Source organism: Mustela nigripes, chromosome 10 (genome assembly GCF_022355385.1).
Source record: "Mustela nigripes isolate SB6536 chromosome 10, MUSNIG.SB6536, whole genome shotgun sequence".
Classification (NCBI taxonomy): Eukaryota; Metazoa; Chordata; class Mammalia; order Carnivora; family Mustelidae; genus Mustela; species Mustela nigripes.
In genome coordinates, this window is record NC_081566.1 from 40,401,287 (window position 1) to 40,421,175 (window position 19,889).

Sequence of the window (19,889 nt, forward strand, 5' to 3'; positions counted from 1 at the left end):
TTAAATGTACAACTTTTTCACACTCAACTGACTTAACTGTCAAACTACCCATCCCAATCATATGTAAAAGCGGCTTTTGTTTAAATTCCTGCTAAAATTATGGTGAGAAACCACTGGCAGGGGACAAGAGGAGGAGTCAGTGCTAGAAAGTGCACTCCTCTCTAATTTTGAGCGGGGAGGTGACTGCTGGGAGCTGGATTTTCTTTTCTTTTTCTTTTTTTGGAGAGGTTCTTTTGGGCATTTTTTTTTTTAATCATTTTTGTTTTCCCAGAAAGGCAACTTTTAAATTTCTCTGTTTTTCCATCCAAGGGGAAACAAAGAATAGTCCTTTGGCCTCCACTCACCTGGAACAGATCAAATGACATCACAATTCCATCCCTCGATGGCAATGCAGCAGTTGTCCTGAAAATAAAAGACATGTCCAAACCCACCATGTCCCAGCCCTCCATTATTTACAATTAACCCAGAGCCAGGACAGGGAGCTGGATGGCCTGTTGCTGGGTTCCGTTCATACTGACAAAAATGTAAAGATGTATTCCTATGTAAGCAATCATGATAACATGAAAACTTTACATAAATTTGGAAGACATGAAATATACACTTTACAAATTGATTCTTTATACTTTCAAAATGGATTTACAACAGTATTACTTTACACAAGTTCCTACTTTATACAATATTTTGTTTAGGCAGCTTTTCAGTAACATTTCTATTACAAGTTAGTTACACATGGAACCTCTCAGAAAGTTGGGAAGCCTGAGGAGCTACATGCAAGGGGATGATGACAGAGGCAAAAGGTGTGAGGCCATCGCTCTGGTGCCCAAATAGGAGCTGAGAAAGGACTCCGACTCTCATATGGAGCTAAATCAAGGCACTGGGATCTTCACTGTTTTCCTCAGCTCTTCTTCCCAACAGGTAAACTTTCATCAGAAGAGGACTGTGTTTTCTACATCAATATGGCAACGAAAGGCCTCTTAATACAGGTAGACACCTATCATAGACTAGCACAGTCAGATATTGAATGGTGATGGTTAATGACTTGAAGTATCTGTCGTTCAATTCTATCTCCTGTTACAGATCTATAATAGCATCTATAACCCATTCCAGTCTGTGCTATGTGGTAAGAAATCTAGGCAGGACTAAGCCCAGAACACCCAGGAGCACAAAATATCACTCAGTGCCTGATCCAAGCCAGAAGCAGGTCTTAATACAGTGCCAAATACCCAGCAAGATTATGAAAAAACAGAAGAGGCAGAAACCCCTGACAAAAGGGTCTTGAGTTCAACAAAACGTACAATGCAACACCAAGTTTAACCCGCTTTCCAGGTAGGACTCCACTTTGTTCTCACGGTTATCCTGCATAAATACCCGAAGGGTCATGTTAATTCTAACAGCAAATTAAGTGAATCCCAGATACTTCTGTCAAAACGAAGACCTAAAGTCTCAAGATATTTATATAGCATTTTTTGAAGCTCTGTATGGCAGAATGAAGCATGGAAAGCAGGCTATTACCAACCTCCACCACCATGGACAGCATCTCTGGCTTTAGGCTAACCTTGAAATAGAAGAAATTAAGTTCCACCTCCCACAATGCTGAAACCAAATTGTGAAAAGAAGTCTAACTCCTTTACAGCTAGTCTAAATTACACAACCTTTCTCCAGCCTAGAGCCTACATTTAAGAAATAAGCCCTTTCTTGAGTCCACATAAGAAATCCTCCAGTCTGATTTGGAAGAAGGAAAAACAAAAACACAAGAGCCACCGGCATGAAGCAGGGGCACTCATCTGCCCTCTGGTGCTGAGTTCACTAGACTCCTCCCCTCTCCCGGCTCAGACTCCGGCTGATGGTCCTTCCTTCTCACACCTCATGCAGCTGCAGGACTATGGAGACGAAGCATCAGTTTCTCTGTGTTTTCTCCTCTTTCTCAGGTGCAGAAGTTTTTCTAGGACACAGGCCAGCTTCACAGCTAACACCCCGTAAACAAGTTTTTACATAATACCACTCTGCGGTTGAGATCTGGGTTCTTAACAGTGGGCAGGTGACAGCTCTCTCCAACTTCAGTATCATCGTGATGTGAAAACATCAGAGGCTCTCTCCTGGGAGAGGGGGTAGTAAATACACACATTCTTGCCCTTCCCCCGACTCAAGAGAGGCAGAGAAGCTACCTCACTGGGAATGCTGTCGTCAGGGACTGTGGACAACCCACACGTGAGGAAGAAAAATGAGGAGGGGGCAGAGGAGGTACATACCAGATGGGCAAAAGCTCTCTAAAGGCAAAGGCTTTAACTGCAGTGTATCCTTTTAGCTTATATTCTCAATGGAATTGGGACAGCTGGCACCCTGTCCCAGTGTCAGGGGTTCTAAGAATTCAGATACTTAAAAAGGCCAAAGCACGTTTATTCCAGATTGTCCTCTGGAGACTCTTCTCTTTTGGCCCCAGAACTCTCAACAGACGAGGACAAACATCACAACAACTGTGGGAAAACTGCAGACGATTCCAAGTCATTCTTAAAGAGATTTAATTATTTGAATTGCATCAAAGGGGATATAGTACATTTAAATCTCTGCTACATCACAAACTGCTGTTTTTGTTTTCTTTCATTCAAGACCCACTAGTTCTACCCATCTCCTGGTTTATGGCTATAGAACGGGGGGTGGTGGTGGTGGTTAAGTATTACCAACAGAAGATGAAAACCCAAGCAAGCGTCTGTTCTGTTCAGCAGAAGGCCTTCTTCACTGCAGAACAGAGCCTTTTAAAAAAGAGAGAAGGAGAAAGACTGTGGACTATGGACAACCACTAATGACAGCTAGAGTCAGAGGCAGGGAAGGAAGTGTCGGAGGCACAGCCTGCACGTTTACAAGCTGCCCCTCGACCCACACTTTCCCAGCCCTCTGCAAGGACCATCTTCCTTAGATTTCCTTTTGACATCTTAACCCTAAACCAGGTTTTCCTGTCAATTCCAATATAATGAAGACAACATTCTCACAAGGAGGACTGAATTGAGGATTGGAATGATTTGCCACCATTCTGAAAAGCTTACTGAAAAGCATCATGGCTTTAAAGACAAGTTCTACTCCTTGAAGACTAGGTGGGGTTCTTTATTTGTAGAGACAGGAGGCATATGGCCCACCAAACAGAACAGGATACAGAAGAACCATCCACCGCTCCTGTAGTCTAGTTGGGCAGAGGCAAAAGCAAGCAACCCCCCTCTTGCTCTTCCAAGCCCACAAAGTAGAGGGGAGTATGAAGCTGTAGTCTAATGGCTCTAAATAACCAGCATTTAGTGTTAAATTAGGACCAAGGATTTATTCCACAATATAAACTGCAACATTTGATACAAGCTACCAAAAAAATAGTAGGAGAGGAAGGAAGGGGCAGGGGAAAAGCCAAAATACAGCTGTGGCAATTACTTACAGAGCAGTCTCTTTTCTACATCACTAGTTCATCAGTGACACTAGAAACTAGACATTTGTGTTCTGTACATCAACCAAATGCTAAAGCACCAACACACTGTTTGGAAGTTTGTTTTGTTTTGTTTTAATTCCAGCCACTGAAACCAACATAGAAGTTATTGCTTTGATAAATAAACCTAGTCTACCAGGAAAAAGAAAAGTGGATAAAGAAACAAACAAAAACCCCAAAAGTGAAAAACTTAAGTTCCCCAATATGGTAACAGAGTAAACAAGAGAGAAATTCCTCAAATGAGGATTTACTGGAATCTCTGGAGCCCTTCTGGGCACTGGAACTGAGTTGGACTCTTAAGCCGGTAAATCCCAGACAGAGGTAAGACTTTAATGCTGTACATGAAAAGGTGAAAGCTCCAATGCCTTCCAAATTGCTGGAAACCCCTGCAAAAAAACCAGTCAGCATTTCACACCTCAACAACCACAAACAGCTCTTAAGGAAAAAAATACAAAAGTGTCAAAAAATTTTTTAGTTGTTTTTTCTTTTTTTCAAAGAGTTCTGGAAAAATGATCCCGTAAGGAATAGAAATAGCACCGTTTACAGGCTGGTCTGAATACCAGTCCTGTAGCTTTGCTGAGAAATTGAAGAAATCTTCTTGGTTGGAGTCCTGAATTACATTAAGTGGTTGGGGTGGGGGGTGTTTGTGTTTGTGTTTTTTATTTTCGGCTTGGTGCGTCCTTCACAGTACAGCGCACACAGATGTAGTCTTCTTTCTCTGCCATCTCTGGAGAAACACCAACACAGACCTGGTGAAACCACTGATTGCAGCTGCCATCACACTGGACCCAGTCCACCTGGTTACAAAGAGCAGGGAGACGGGGTTTTCAGAGGAAAAAAATGTGATTCGAAATTGGGCAGGCCAGCCTCAAGATATTCAGGCCGTTTGCCACCAACGGCCACCGTCCCACCACTGGGACCTCCGGCACAACAGCTATGCCACACGAGTGTAGCTGGCCCACCAGCCAAAGCAACCAAGTCAAAGCCATTCTTCAAGTCGTGACTGCTTTGGGGTTAAGACAGCGCCGCCCTGTGATAAGTAAGCAAAAGGGCATTACATCAGCATCCCTCCCACCTTCTTAGCGCCGGGAGGTGAAAGCTGGAAGAGCAGGAAAAGGAAAAAGGGAAGAATAAGAGTTTCTTCAAGAGAAGGGAGAAGACCCAGGAACGAAGGAACGATGTGAGAGCAGAGATATCAGTGGGGGAGGGCTGAGCAATCCATTCAGATCAGCTCAAAGCAGATAAGCAGGAGAGAAAGACCCAGCGAGATGAGGTGTAGCTTACAGGGTTTCTGAGTTAAGGGAAAGCACGTCCTCTATGGCCCAAACCTCACTGACCTCATCTCCTTCTGGCTGCAGGCAGCTCACAGCTGGGCAGATGGCATCTTCATCCTCAGAGTCCTCCTGTTCGGAATAGGATGTGTCTGAGGGCAGGGAATGAGTTTCGGCAGAACGGACTAACTCATAGCTACGCTCTCTCTCTAACTTGAAACTGTTCATGTCCTTGGAGTGGCTCAGTTTGATTTTCTTCTTTTTGGGGGTCCGCATTTTTTTAACTCGATCCCATCGGTCACTGGAGAGGCCTTCTCTTTCCAGGCGTCTCTTCAGTTTTCTCTCAAGACTGTTGATTCCGTCTCGCTTCCCACGGCAGCACTCATTCTGGGTGGAAGATAGGCAAATTGGATTTTAGCCGTCCCTCGGCCTGTTACTCAAACTAGTGAAGTATTAGCTGTATGAGAAACCGGATGATCTCTCATCAACATTAAAAAAAAAAAAGCCTGCAACCCGGGGCGCCTCGCTGGCTCAGTCGGGGAAGAGCACTCGCCTCTATCTGGGGGTGAGTTCGAGCCCCACATCAGGTGTAGAGAAGACTTACTAAAAACAAAACAAAACAAACCAAAAAACCCCAAACCCGCATCCTAACACCCCTGCCACCAAGTTCTCTCATGTCCTACAGGACAACCTGTTTGGGTTTAGCTAACTTAACTGCTAGTGCTATCAAAAGAAAGAATAGAAAAAGGAAATGTTAAAGACATGATTAGCTTTCAAATGAGCAGCAGAAAATGGGGAGATGCCATTGTCTCTTCACCAACTACAGGAGTAAAAGACTACCATGTAGTTCCTACCTAAATGTGTATGCTTATCCTCTTACCTACGGACTTCTAAGGAACCGTGCTGATACTCCTTCTTTAAGGACATACATCCCGACCCCTTAAAGAAATAAAGTGCCTTAACTGAACATCATCAATAATGGTGCTACAATACTATTTGGTATCATAATGAAAAATAAAATTCTAGGGGCACCTGGGTGGCTCGGTTGGTTGAGCGTCTGACTCTTGTTTTAGGCTCAGGTCATGATCTCAGAGTCGTGAGATCGAGCTCCATGTCAGGCTCCAAGCTCAGTGGGGAGTCTGCTCTCCCTCTCCCTCTACATTCTCTCTCTCAAATACATAAATCTTTTTTAAATTTAAAAATATAAAAATAAAATAAAATTCTAAATGATAGTTGATAATGAGATTCTTTTCCCCACCCTGACTACATTCTCATCAGGAGTTTTGAATGTTATAGGTCAGCTAGCTCACTAACATAAGAGTAGCAGCATCTTTAAGCTATGACGTAGGACATACATGATATCTATCCCCTTCAAGTAAGTCAGCACTCAAAACGGGCACCCTCAGTCTGATGACCCAGTCCTCACACCAGCTGTCCTGTTAGGGTTAGAGCAGTTAAAACATTTGTTAAACATTAACTCCAAGATATTCTTTAAGTTTTGAAAGCTTTATAGCCTTCCCAGCTATAATTACATTTTCATCTCTACCGTCTTTCTCTTATAGAAAAGAAATTCTACTTCTAGCTATTAACATATGGAAATGATGAAAAGCACCATGCTAAAAGGAAAAAAAAAATTCACAGTCACTTAAAAAACAGCACCAAACTCTAGGATGTGAGGCCAGAGTGATGCCTAGCACGCTTCTGTTTATCAGAGCCTTAGGAAATGAGGCTGTGAGGTAGAAGTTTGCATCCTTTTCTGGATCGAAAACAGAATCCCATTCACTGAACTAATTAGATGGGATGACACTAAACATCATGCCCCCCATGCCAGGCTGTCCTCCCCGGCTGCCCGGTGGACACTCACCTTCTCACTGCTGGGTCTAGCTGGTGAGCTTCGATCAGTTTGCGGAGCAGGGGCTGGCTTTGCAAGTAACGTCTGGTAAAGTTCCTGAATTTCAGGAAGAGATACCTGGAGCAACTGGGCTTCCATCAACAGTTCATTCACTTCTGGACTAACACCTGCCAAAGAACACACCAAAGTGTAATGACAACAAATGGAGGGTGTTTCACATGGACACGGACATGCAAGCAAAGCAGGATTAGCCCTCAAACCACTGCCACTTTCTCCTTGGGAAATTATATTCAGTTGCGGTCAGGTTCACATAATGTGTTTAAAGCCATAATATAGTAAGAGCCCATACAAGATTTTCTCAGGCTTCTGATTCCTGGGAAGTACTAATTCTACACGGAATCTCTTCTTCACTTTCAATTACTGCTAACACGGAGGAGGCCGTACATCTGCCTGGATAGTTTCTGCTTTCAACAGAAGGCAGGGAAAAGGGCAAGATGTGGACAGTCTGGGTGAACTGAGTAGCTCCAACCCCATAACCAAACAAATACTCCTAGGGCCTGACTAAGGGTCAGAACTCCCGTGTGGCTCCAGGCAGAACTCCTGGGACAGCCATGTACACACAAGCACAGCGGACCCCTGAACAACGGAGTCAGGGGAGCTGTGTCCCTGCACAGCTGAAAATCCATGTTACTTTCAACTCCCCAAAACTTCATGCTAACAGCCTACTGTTGACTGGAAGTCTTACCAATAAAGCTGATTGACACATTTTGTATATTTATGTATTATATACTATTTCCAGAATAAAGTAAGCTAAGGAGAAAAAACTGTTCAGAAAAATCACAAGGATGAGAAAATATACATTTATAGTCACGTGTTTATTGAGAAAAATCTATGTTTAAGTGGACCTGAGTTGTTCAAGAGTCAACATAGGAAAAAAAAAAAAAAGGAGGCAGGTTTCAGGTATAGATTATGTCTAAGATCCCAACAGAACCCATGACTTGGCATCCGACTGAAATGACTGGTATTTAAATGTCAGCTGGCACGGGATTAACCCTTTTGTCTCTGAAAGCAATGTGTTAAAGCCTTTCTCTATTTGTTTTGCATTTATAAAACTTCAAGCATGATCATTCTCCTACCTTGCAAATACACAGTAACCCATATCCGAATCTGAAGATAAAGTCTTTCTATGGACCTGAACAACAAAACCCTATTGCAAGATTACTTGTTCTTACCCAGCCCTCCCCGCTCTTCCTCAACATTAATACAAACCATGGAGGGGGATACAACTTCGGCCAGTGGAGAAGGGAGAGTGTACATATGAGGCTTTGTTGTCCCAGTCATCAGGCAAGGAGAAGGATGTTGTGCCAGTAGGCTGAGACACCTAATGGAAGGAAAACATTTTATAGAAAGGCCTTCTCAGGATTAAAAATTCTCCTACTAGTCCAGGGAATGCAGTTATCAAGCAGGCAAACAGGAAAGAAGGATTTCAATTCCCAACTGAAAGAAGTCTCTAATTATTTTAGATCAAGCTAAACCAACTCATATCCAACAAGCCTTTAATCTTCCAGGTTTTACCTGGACTGATTCCACAGAGATCAAGACCACCATTGGGAGATAAGGCATTTTCTTTGCATGAGAATAGATCATACAGCCTTGTATTCCCTATGTAATTCTCCTAATGAAGGCTGTAATACAATGAACACAGACATGCGCCCCCCTTTGATCAAAGCGAGTGAGGAACTGCCAGATCTCATGCATGTCCACCTTCTTCCCTTCCTCAGTGTTTATTAGAAAGTGCTAGGACAAACACTCCTTTGACTTAGAAGAGTTATGTCCTCTCCTTTTATCAATAGAAGTAAACCTCTAGCCTATCTTATGTAAAGAACATACATGTTTCCCCTGTAGGCTACCCAAATGACCACAACTCACCCTATGCAACAAGAATTTAATTCATCATTTGCTAAGTGCCAGGCACTGCCTGCATTTCACAAGCCCGGAAAGAAATGTAAAAGAAAACAAGGAAACATATATGATAGAAATCAATTTTTTTATCTTTTATCTTTGGTCAGCTGAACAATTTAACTCATAATTCACTGTCTGTGTTAGTATAGCATAATATAAGCAAGCTATGAGATCTCAGCTAGAAAAATCTGTATGAGATCTGAAAATCAGGTCAAACTCATAAGACAACTGAATATGGCCCTCCTGACTCTACTTTTCTGCTATTTCACATTCTTTTGCTGCAGCCACGTTCTATGGAAGAAGACAAAACACTCTGCCCACCCCAGTGATGGTCAGGAGAATCTGGCTTTTATAGCAGAAAGATCACGGCTGGTATGAAACCCACTGCCTTTCCTCTGAAGCAGCACAGTACTCAGACACTTCAAAACCTACTCCTTCCTCAAGGGGCAGTAAGAGACACAAGGCAGAAAGCACCTTCCCCTCTAGTCAGTGACTTACACGAGAGGAAGCAGGGGGGAATAAACAGTCAAGCAAAAATTCCAAAAATTGATGTAGGTTAAGTACATATCCCACAGAATGGGAAAACGTAGATAGCTACGTTATCTATGAAAAGGTGAAAACTGCTCTCCAGAAGTAGACTGCCTGAGAGACATCTTCCCAGTGCCAGGAGCAGAGGAAACGAAAACAACACGGCAGGGACACAGAGCCCTCGAAGTGGAGAGCTGCGCAGTCAGTACTGGTACCAGTCAAGCCATCGCCAGGAGCAGCAGACGTCCGGGGCAAAGGTGTAGGGGAAAGGGACAGAGCTCGGCAGATCCCAGGAACTGGCAGAGACAAGTCCAGACTCACCTTATTTGTCTCGGCCACCTGTCCCGCTGAGGCCTGCCATCTGCTGTACCACAGTCCCGATCCCCCTCGATCCTGCACAGACTTGAGGTTCCCTGATGAGAGCAGCTGCTGGGCTCTGTGCTGCCAGTTCACCGTTCTTTCGATCATGTATCGAAGTGCATCTCCCTCAGGAAGGCGAACGCGGATACGCTGCAGGGAGGCCAGCAGGGGCAGAATTTTCTCTAATGGAGGCTTCTCTGATCTCCGACAATGGGGACAAAGCCAGATTCGGGGGCCTTGTGAAATACTGGGTACCGCCACACAGCTCGTGTGGAAAGCATCCCTGCAGAGTTCACACTGGATCATGGGGGCAGCTGGGGCCTTCTGACACAGGCAGACTCTCAGCTCCACATCTTGGACAGGTGACAGCAGCTTCCCTTCATTGGCTAGCCTGAGAGACTGCAAGGCTTCCATTTCCCTTAGGCGAGCTTCCCCAAGTGTTGCCATCTAAAAAGGAGTTACCAATCAAGGACAACGTCCGAGAGAATTGAGCCCTCTCCTAAACCCCAGGTCCCAGAGTAGATGATCTACGTTTGAATCCTGGCTCCATTTCACTGAGCTGTGTGAGTGGCCCTGGGCAGCACATTCCACTGCAGCTCAATGTTCACATGCGGAGCCCACCCCCCAGGCCTGCAGGGATGATTGCGGGGCAGCCGCTGTGCCTGGCACACACGGAACAATGTGAGCAATGACTGAGCACACGCTACTACTTAAAGTCTAACTTCCTTGCACATTTACTTCTCTTAAAAGAAGCAGCTTCTCACACATCTGCATGCTCTAATTCCCGGGGTTCTCCATGTTTTCGTAGTTCCATTAGCTCCTATTCTCTTAGAAAGGCACTTTGGGTAGAAAAGTCTCAAGCAGCCACTACACGACTGGTAGTTTATGCCTCCTACAATCTTTAACATTGAGGCCTTTGTGTGTGCTGAACACAGCCACTGTAGATAATGAACCTCATACCTCATGAAAGAATTAAACAGAGAGCACTTTATCAGACTTCACTTACACACGTGTACCCAGCACATGTCCATCCTAGAAAATAAGCTCATTGGGGCACAAACAAAAGCAAGTTGCTTTTGTGCAGAGTGTGACAGGTATATTCAAATTGAAAATCTTTCCTCCCTATTAATACACGAGACATGTCCCAGAACAGTGGGGAGATCGGTTAACCTGTATAAATGACTTAAAAATAACTCATGAACAGAAGCAACTTCACAGTAAAAACCTGAGGTGACACTGAACATATTCCTGAACAGTATTTACAAGATGTCCATAATTAGAACCTTTATATGAACGGACTAATGAACTATATAAGCTATCCAATACATAAACAGGTCTAGGCATTACAGATTTATCCATTATGCACCATGAAGTAAAAGCTATTTAAACGTGATAAACTAAAATTACTGGCTACATGAAGAGTTAGCTACTAGGGGCGCCTGGGTGGCTCAGTGGGTTAAGCCGCTGCCTTCGGCTCAGGTCATGATCTCAGGGTCCTGGGATCGAGCCCCGTGTTGGGCTCTCTGCTCAGCAGGGAGCCTGCTTCCTCCTCTCTCTCTCTCTCTCTCTGCCTACTTGTGATCTCTGTCTGTCAAATAAATAAATGAATAAAATCTTTAAAAAAAAAAAAAAAAAAGAGTTAGCTACTACCACCTTGATCTTAATACCCAGTTTCCCCTATAAAAGGCTGGACCACCGTAGTCCTCCAACAGCACTTTATTGATACAGAAATATAGATAAATGGAGGAGAAAGTGTAAACTTTTAAAACTGAGCTCTGCCCTCTAGAAACAGAAGCTACAGGCTGTGGGAACCATCCCTTTCCCCAATTCTATTCACAAATACTTAAAATGTTAACCTGTTAGTTAAAACCATTCACAGTTATCACACCCACCCACCATCAGACCCATTATGATTCACCAGATGAGGTACCCTGAGTCATAAGGCCAAAATGAACTCTCCATTATCTTTTTGGAATGGAAAAAAAAAGTATGAATGAATAGGAAGAAACAAAAAGATCTAGAAGTAAATTAGGGAACAAACCTTTGGCGTATTTTTAAAAGCTCCACTGTTTCTGTAGATAAAAACAATGTACAGGCGATACATACATCTTATATGATAAGATGCCTTCCTAGAACTCACAAATGGAGAGCCGACAGCTTGTTTTTCAGAGTTTTAAATGAAGTCAACAAGTAATGCCTGAGTTCTTAAGCCACAGCTTCATACACTAGATGGGGAGAGACTAGACTCTGAAAGAGCATGCAAAGTTCAAGAAAATGGCTTTACAAAAATAGACCACAGAAGTTAACAGTGGAAAGCAGCATCTTAAAAAAACCAGAATGAGGGGCGCCTGGGTGGCTCAGTGGGTTAAGCAGCTGCCTTTGGCTCAGGTTGTGATCTCAGGGTCCTGGGACTGAGCCCTGCACTGAGCTCTCTGCTCAGTGGGGAGCCTACATTCCTCCTCCTTCTCTGCCTGCCTCTCTGCCTACTTGTGATCTCTCTCTGTCAAATAAATAAATAAAATCTTAAAAAAAACCCAAACAAACAAACACAGAATCATGCTCAAGCAGCAGAATCTGATTAGAATCTGACTCAATATACAAATATGCCCTAAGGAAATCTGTGTCAAAACACATAAATCAAGGCAATCCCATGTCAATCACCAGAGAGGTCAGACAGCTACAAAGGAATGGACTGGGATGAAACTGAAAGAGCGGGGAACATTTTTTTTTTTTTAAGATTTTATTTATTTATTTGACAGACAGAGATCACAAGCAGGCAGAGAGGCAGGCAGAGAGAGAGGAAGGAAAGCAGGCTCCCTGCAGAGCAGAGAGCCCGCCTTGGGGCTCGATCCCAGGACCCTGGGATCATGACCCGAGCTGAAGACAGAGGCTTTAACCCACTGAGCCACCCAGGCGCCCCAAGGGAGGAACATTTTGTGCAACTTACAGCACCCACATGGGACTACATCCAACTAAAAGCTTCTAAAAACGGAATTAAAAGCTGACCTATAGAACAGAAGAAAATACTGGCAAAGCACATACTGATAAGGGGTTAATATCCAAAATTCATAAAGAACATATACAACTTAACAGTAGAATACAAACATAGGCAGAGGATAGGAGTATTTTTCTAAAGAAGACAAACAAAGAGGACACAGGTACATGAAAAGGTGGTCAACCATGAAACTGCAAATCAGAGAACCACAATGCAAGATCAATTCATACCTAGCAGAATGGCTATTATAAAAAATGCCAAGAAGTAACGTATGATGGTGAGGATGTGGAAAAAAGAGAACCCTGATGCACTGTTGGTAGGAACGTAAATCAGTGCAGCCATCTTGGAAAATAATAAGGAGGCTCCTCAAAAAATTAAAAATTAGAACTACCAAATGATCTGGCAATTCCACTTCTGGGTATTTATCTGAAGAAAAGAAAAAAACTAACTTAAAAGTTAGTGTTAACTAACCTGCACCCCCCCATGTTCACTTCAACATTATTTCCAGTAGCTAAGACATGGAAGCAGCTTAAGTGTCCATCAGTGGATAAATGGATAAAGATGTGGTATACAGAGGTGCCTGGGTGGCTCAGTGGGTTAAGCCTCTGCCTTCAGCTCAGGTCATGATCCCAGGACCCTGGGATCGAGCCCCGCATCGGGCTCTCTGCTCAGCAGGGAGCCTGCTTTCCCCTCTCTCTCTGCCTGCCACTTTGTCTACTTGTGATCTGTCAAATAAATAATTAAAATCTTTAAAAAAAAATGTGGTGTATGTATATATAATGGACTATTACTCAGCCATTTAAAAAAAAAATAAAGAAAAGAAATCTTGCCACTTGCACCAATACAGATGGAATGTAACTGCGTTAGGCTAAGTGCAGTAAGTCAAAGACAAACACTGTATGAATTGAGGAAAAATAAACCAAACCCAAAAAACAAAAAACCAAATCCACGGATATAGAGAACAAATTGGTGGCTGCCGAGGCCAGGGGTAGGGAGTGGGCTAACTGGGTAAAGGCAGTCTAAAGGTACAAATTTCCTGTTATAAAAGAAGTTCTGAGGATATAAGGTACAGCACATTGACTACAGATAATACTGTACTATACTGTATACTTGGATGTTGCTGAGAGTAGTTTTTTTTTTTTAAAGATTTTATTTATTTATTTGACAGAGAGAGATCACAAGCAGACGGAGAGGCAGGCAGAGAGGGAGATAGAGGGAAGCAGGCTCCCTGCTGACAGAGAGCCTGATGCGGGACTCGATCCCAGGATCCTGAGATCATGACCTGAGCCGAAGGCAGCGGCTCAATCCACTGAGCCACCCAGGTGCCCCAAGAGAGTAGATTTTTTAAAAAAAAGATTTTTAAATCTTTAATATATAAGTATTTTTATTTTTTATTTTTTAAATTTTTAAATCTTTAGGAGTGCACAAGTAGGCAGAGTGCCAGGGAGAGACAGACGGAGAAGCAGGCTCTCCGTTAAGCAGTGAGCCAGATGCGGGGCTCGACCCCAACACCCTGGGATCATGACCTGAGCTGAAGGCAGCATTTAACCAACTGAGCCACCCAGGCACCCCAAGAAAATAGATCTTTAAAAAGTTCTTATCATTAAAAAAGAAAAAGTCCATAACTATGTACACCTGAACCTAACAATGTTATATGTCAATTACAGGTCTATAAAAGAAAAAAAAAGAGGGGCGCCTGGGTGGCTCAGTGGGTTAAAGCCTCTGCCTTCGGCTCAGGTCATGATCCCAGGGTCCTGGGATGGAGCCCCGCATCGGGCTCTCCGCTCAGCAGGGAGCCTGCTTCCTCCTCCCTCTCTCTCTGCCTGCCTCTCTGCCTACTTGTGATCTCTGTCAAATAAAATAAATAAAATTAAAAAAAAAAAAAAAAGAAGAAGAAAAAAACCCACTAAACATCTAAATCACCTATCTTCTTTTGTCCTAATACTATGGCTCACTAAACATGAGCTAGACACTGCTTCAGCTCCTTATGATGATATCTTTGAATCAACAGCGCTTACGACATACAGTCGGATGCAAAGGTATCCAATACACTTTTCTTTTTTAAGCATGTGTGTTTGTGTATTTATTTATTTTTACTTAGTAAGCTCTATACCCAAAATGGGGCTTGAATTCACATTCACCTTTGACAATTTTCAGACAGTCTTTCGTGAAACGGAGTACTTTTAAGGTTATTCTTTTACATGCTTTACCAATATCCCTGTGAACAAGAAAGGGTTAGAAATCCTCCTCCCTAGGCGACAGAGAAAGAAGAAAAAGCCCACTACGTACAGCGGAAGCAGTCTCCTTGCTTTCACTTAAAGCTCTCTCCAGGTCACTCAGACTCTCTAGTTTGGTGCTTTTCTTCTTTCCACTTGGTGAGGGCTCCTTGAACTTCCTCTGCTTCCTCTTCAATCCCCAAAGGCCAATGTCACATCGAGGACAAAGCACCTAACGTGGGGCAAAGCGCAGATTTCAGATTAAGCCTTAGGAATAAGCCCCACAATAAAAGCCTAAGCAGTGGTTAGGATGGAAACTTATCTAACATTTCCTCTGTCACATGCCGCCCTAAAGTCAGAAAACTCTCCTCTTCAAAGGGAGGGCCGAGGAGGGAGGGAATGAATTTCACAAAAAAGACTGATTTGATTATAGATTGGATGAAACAGTAGTTAAGTTCAACATGATATTTACCAATTCTAGTCATAATGTACCATCAGTATCAGCTACAAAAAATACAAGTGCAACTCCAGAACTTCATGAGCTGTGGATGAGACCATTTACCAGGCTTATTAAATGCAAATGGTACCGCATGGCCAAGGTTAGAAGTCCAATTTCAACCCAGATTGAGGAACTTCAATGAGAAAAATGTTCTTCTTTAGACACTGAATGTTATCCCTAAGTATATCCAGATGACATTTAAAGGTTATTTCACTGGAAGTTTAGAAGAATCACCCTGGCTCTATTGAAAAAATAACTCCCAATATGTAGACCAGTCAGTGATACCACCTTTGTAATGGAAGGGACTACATGTTTTATAAGCTACGAGATCGAAGGTCTTGTAGGTGGGCTGGTTGCAAACTTACCTCTAAGAGAGAATATGGAGAATTCTCAGTCAAGAATGTATTAGCAGCACATTCTTTCCAAGCCTGAACCTCAGCTACTAGTAATTCCAGTCTTGGTAAAGAATTCAGATGTACCGGGATAGATCGGCCTCTGGTAACAAGTTCTATGAGTGTGTCTAATACTGGCACACGTCCTCCAACCTAGTGAGTCAAGAAAAATTGTAGCAACTTAGGAAAAAGAATACTTCTCTGCAAAGTGGGAAAAGCACAATTCAGAGTAGACCTACTCCATGATTTCAACATGTTAATTTCACAGAGATGGACAAAATTTGCCAGCTGACCAATGGCAGTGGGGGTGTGGGTGACATGTGTTCCTTCACTTAATACTTTAAAAGAACGTAGTTTGTACTAGTCGCCAAGGATACAACTATGAACATGACATACACTGTAATCTCTTGTTGACTTTTTTATTTAAGACACTAAGATTTAAGATTTTATTTATTTATTTGACAGACAGAGATCACAAGCAGGCAGAGAGAGAGAGGAGCAAGCAGGCTCCCCACTGAGCCAAGAGCCCGATGTGGGACTCAATCCCAGAACCCTGGGATCATGGCCCGAGCAAAAGGCAGAAGCTTTAACCCACTGAGCCACCCAGGCGCCCCTCTTGTTGACTTTTAATGCCCTTCTAAATTTGTCATCTTGATCCCTACAGACAGCCTGAAAAAAATTCAAGAGAAATGCAGATTTGCAATAACTCAAAAGGTTTTTACACAGACTTACGTTGATAAAAACCAACCGTATTTTACTCCAATCCACCCAATGATGAAGCAGCTCAGTATAAATTATTCAGAAAACTAAAAGAAGGCAAAAAGTCCCATGGTACTCAAATGTTCATATGCATTAAGAATCAAGCGGAAGCTTGTTTAAGTAAGTTTCCCGGGCCCCATCCGCAAATATTCTGATTCAGGTCACCAGCAAAGAGCCCATAAATTTGCATTTCTTTCTTTTTTTTGTTTTTGAATTTGTATTTCTTCATACGTTTCCAGATTATGCAGATGCTCTTGATACTGAGACCACATTTAAGATTTTATTAATCTGAGTGAGTGAGTGAGCATGAGCAGGGAGAGGAGCAGAGTGAGAGGGTCAGAGAGAAGCAGATTTCCCACCAAGCAGGAAGCCCAATGCGGGGCTCTATCCTAGGATTGTGGGATCATGACCTGAGTCAAAGGTAGATGCTTAACTGACTGAGCCATCCAGGCGCCCCTTGGGACCACCTTGAGAGTGAGAGACCCAAACAGGAGAAGAATAAAAACATGAGGCTGGGGGTAGGGAGCACTGGTGTGCTTGTTCTAATACAATGGTAAATTCTAGCATCACTAAGTAGTTATCCAAATATGTCCTGACGTGATGCAATACAAAGTACACAGTATCACCTGATTACTCTAAGTAAAAAATATTTAACTTTAACCCATCAACTCTTTGAAACTAATTTCCAGTTTAGAGGAAATACCAAAGCTAGAACACACCATAAAGAAATAACGAGACAAGGGCGCCTGGGTGGCTCAGTGGGTTAAAACCTCTGCCTTCAGCTCAGGTCATGATCCCAGGGTCCTGGGATCGAGCCCCGCATCAGGCTCTCTGCTCAGCGGGGAGCCTGCTTCTACCTTTCTTTCTGCCTGCCTCTGTGCCTACTTGTGATCTCTGTCAAATAAATAAATAAAATTTAAAAACAAAAACAAAACAACAACAAAAAAACAAATAACGAGACAAATCCAGGAGGCAGAACTCACCACAGGATGACTATTCTAGACAGTGACATGAAAGAAAGAAGGCTCAAGAAGAAAACACCACGAGACTCAGAGCAACTTAAAGCCATATGTCAGTTAGGTGCAACATGTGGTGGTAGACGAGATAAACAACCAGAAGGGACATTTTTGGGGAAACTGAGGAAAACTGAACATAGACTAGGAACTTGCTGTTTCATTGCTTTTGATATTTATTCTTTTTTTTTTAATTTATTTATTTGACAGGGAGAGATCACAAGTAGGCAGAGAGGCAGGCAGAGAGAGAGAGGAGGAAGCAGGCTCCCCGCTGAGCAGAGAGCCCCATGCGGGGCTCAATTCCAGGACCCTGAGATCATGATCGGAGCCGAAGGCAGCGGCTTAACCCACTGAGCCACCCAGGCGCCCCTTGATATTTATTCTTACAGGCTGGAACTGTAAGGGCATAAATGTTCTACTAGACACTTAAAAGCGGTGACTCACAAATTACATGCTGTCTTTAGTATTTAAATTAGAAATAAATGGAGGGGCGCCTAGGTGGCTCAGTGTGTTAAGCCTCTGCCTTTGGCTCAGATCATGATCCCAGGACCCTGGGATCAAGCTCCGCATTGCATGGGGTTCTCTGCTCAGCAGGGAGCCTGCTTCCCTTCCTCTCTCTCTGCCTGACTCTCTGCCTACTTGTGATCTCTGTCAAATAAGTAAAATCTAAATAAATAAATAAGTAAGCAAATAAATAAATAAACGGAGTGCTTCCTATGTGTAGAGTACTGATTAACACTGAAAGTACACAACCCACTAGGTACGAAGAGGCTCTGTGCTGTTCATCACGTCCCTCCGTTAGTCCTTAAGTACATAGTACAAGTAAAGGCCAGGCTGTTATTTTAGGAATGGAGCAAGACTTGCTTTTTGTCCTTGTGGGCACTGTGGAAAACACAGTACTAAGTAGTATATAGTACGTCCTCCTCCTGATTCCACATGTTCATCTCTCCTTACTGTAATGACCTCACCCTGCCATTCTGGTTGCCACCAACTGTAAGTAAAAAGGGAGACCGCGACTAAACCTAATCAACAATATCTCCATCGTTATCAAGAGCTTGCACCTAAAACTCCCATTAACGAAGTTTATGTACACAGTACATAAATTTTTTTCCTTTGGCTAGCTGGGGTCACCCCTTAATTAGCTAATAATATCTATCAAACAATAATGTCTTCTCTCTTCCCTTTCAACTAGAATAGATGACCAGATGTTTTGTTGCAAACATCTGGCTAAAACTGTCTGATTTGGCATTTCTTGTTAGCAAAATTTATCAATTAGCACTACTTAAAATGAGAAAAATATTCAGAAAACCAGGTAGTATTTTTTATTTTTAGAATCCAAGGGCTTCGGGGCGCCTGGGTGGCTCAGTGGGTTGGGCTGCTGCCTTCATGATCTCAGGGTCCTGGGATCGAGCCCCGCATCGGGCTCTCTGCTCCGCAGGGAGCCTGCTTCCCTCTCTTTCTCTCTCTCTCTGCTTGCCTCTCTGCCTACTTGTGATCTCTGTCTGTCAAATAAAATCTTAAAAAAAATAAAAAAAAGAATAGAATCCAATGGCTTCAACAAAACAGAACTCGAGACTCGGAATGAGATAAATTTTTAAAAACCTAGCCTATTTAAGAATTCAAAGATCTTTTTTCCTCAATAGGTCCGTAAGACTGACCTACAACAATTACAAAGACAAAAGCAAGACACTATCCACCAACCACTTTTCAATTGAAGCAATCCAACTGAAACTGGGTAAATCACAGAATGCATTTTGTCTGTACCTTAATAATGCTACAAGTGAATTTAACGCTTTTATAAAATATAGGCAAGTCATTTAAGTATGACATCTAGCACGTACACTTAGTGCTAATTACTTGGAACTTGTTAAGTTTCATTTCTTTTGTGGGGTGGGGAGGCACTGTTCTTTTTTTTTTTTTTTTTTTAAGATTTTATTTATTTATTTGACAGACAGAGATCACAAGTAGGCAGAGGGGCAGGCGGAGAAAGAGTAAAGGAAGCAGGCTCCCTGCAGAGAGCCCGATGCGGGGCTCGATCCCAGGACCCTGAGATCATGACCCAAGCCGAAGGCAGAGGCTTTAACCCACTGAGCCACCCAGGCACCCTGGCACTGTTCTTTTAAGTCACTACTTAGTGAGGGGTACTGGGGTGGCTCAGTTGGTTAAGTGACTGCCTTCAGCTCTGGTCATGATCCTGGAGTCCCCAGGATCGAGTCCTGCATCAGGCTCCTTACTGAGCAGAAGTCTGCTTCTCCCTGACCCTCCCCTCCTCTCATGCCCCCTTCTCATGTGCTCTCTCATCTGCTTTCTCATGCACTCCCCAGTCTCTCATTCTCTCTCTCACATATAAAATCTTAAAAAGAAAAAAAGTCACTACTTGGTGAAAAATGCCAGGCCTTGTGGCTTACTTTTGCCTTGTAATCATATAACCAGACTCACTAAATCTGCTACTCTTGTCTGTACTCTAAGTTGTTAACAAGCCAACAAGAGACAACTGTACTCAAAGGTCAGAAACTACCTTTCTCCCACTTTTATTTTTAGCTTTTTCTTCTAACCTTAACCAAGTACTTAAGTTTGTC

The 19,889-nt window shown here is 43.0% G+C and overlaps 1 protein-coding gene across 5 annotated transcripts in view; it reads right to left on the reverse strand.

The window, feature by feature from the left end:
* Window positions 1-3,522: 3,522 nt before the first annotated feature.
* Window positions 3,523-19,889, reverse strand: part of KDM5B (lysine demethylase 5B) — a 92,239-nt gene continuing 75,872 nt past the window's right edge. For 4 of the 5 annotated variants that reach the window (XM_059413123.1, XM_059413120.1, XM_059413119.1 and 1 more), the window contains 7 exons: window positions 15,512-15,691; window positions 14,721-14,879; window positions 9,398-9,883; window positions 7,856-7,967; window positions 6,599-6,753; window positions 4,801-5,121; window positions 3,523-4,260 (listed from right to left, as the gene is read on the reverse strand). In XM_059413123.1, the coding sequence (XP_059269106.1) occupies window positions 4,123-4,260; window positions 4,801-5,121; window positions 6,599-6,753; window positions 7,856-7,967; window positions 9,398-9,883; window positions 14,721-14,879; window positions 15,512-15,691 (1,551 nt within the window). In that variant the 3' untranslated portion in view covers window positions 3,523-4,122. The other variant, XM_059413118.1, reaches the window with a different exon arrangement.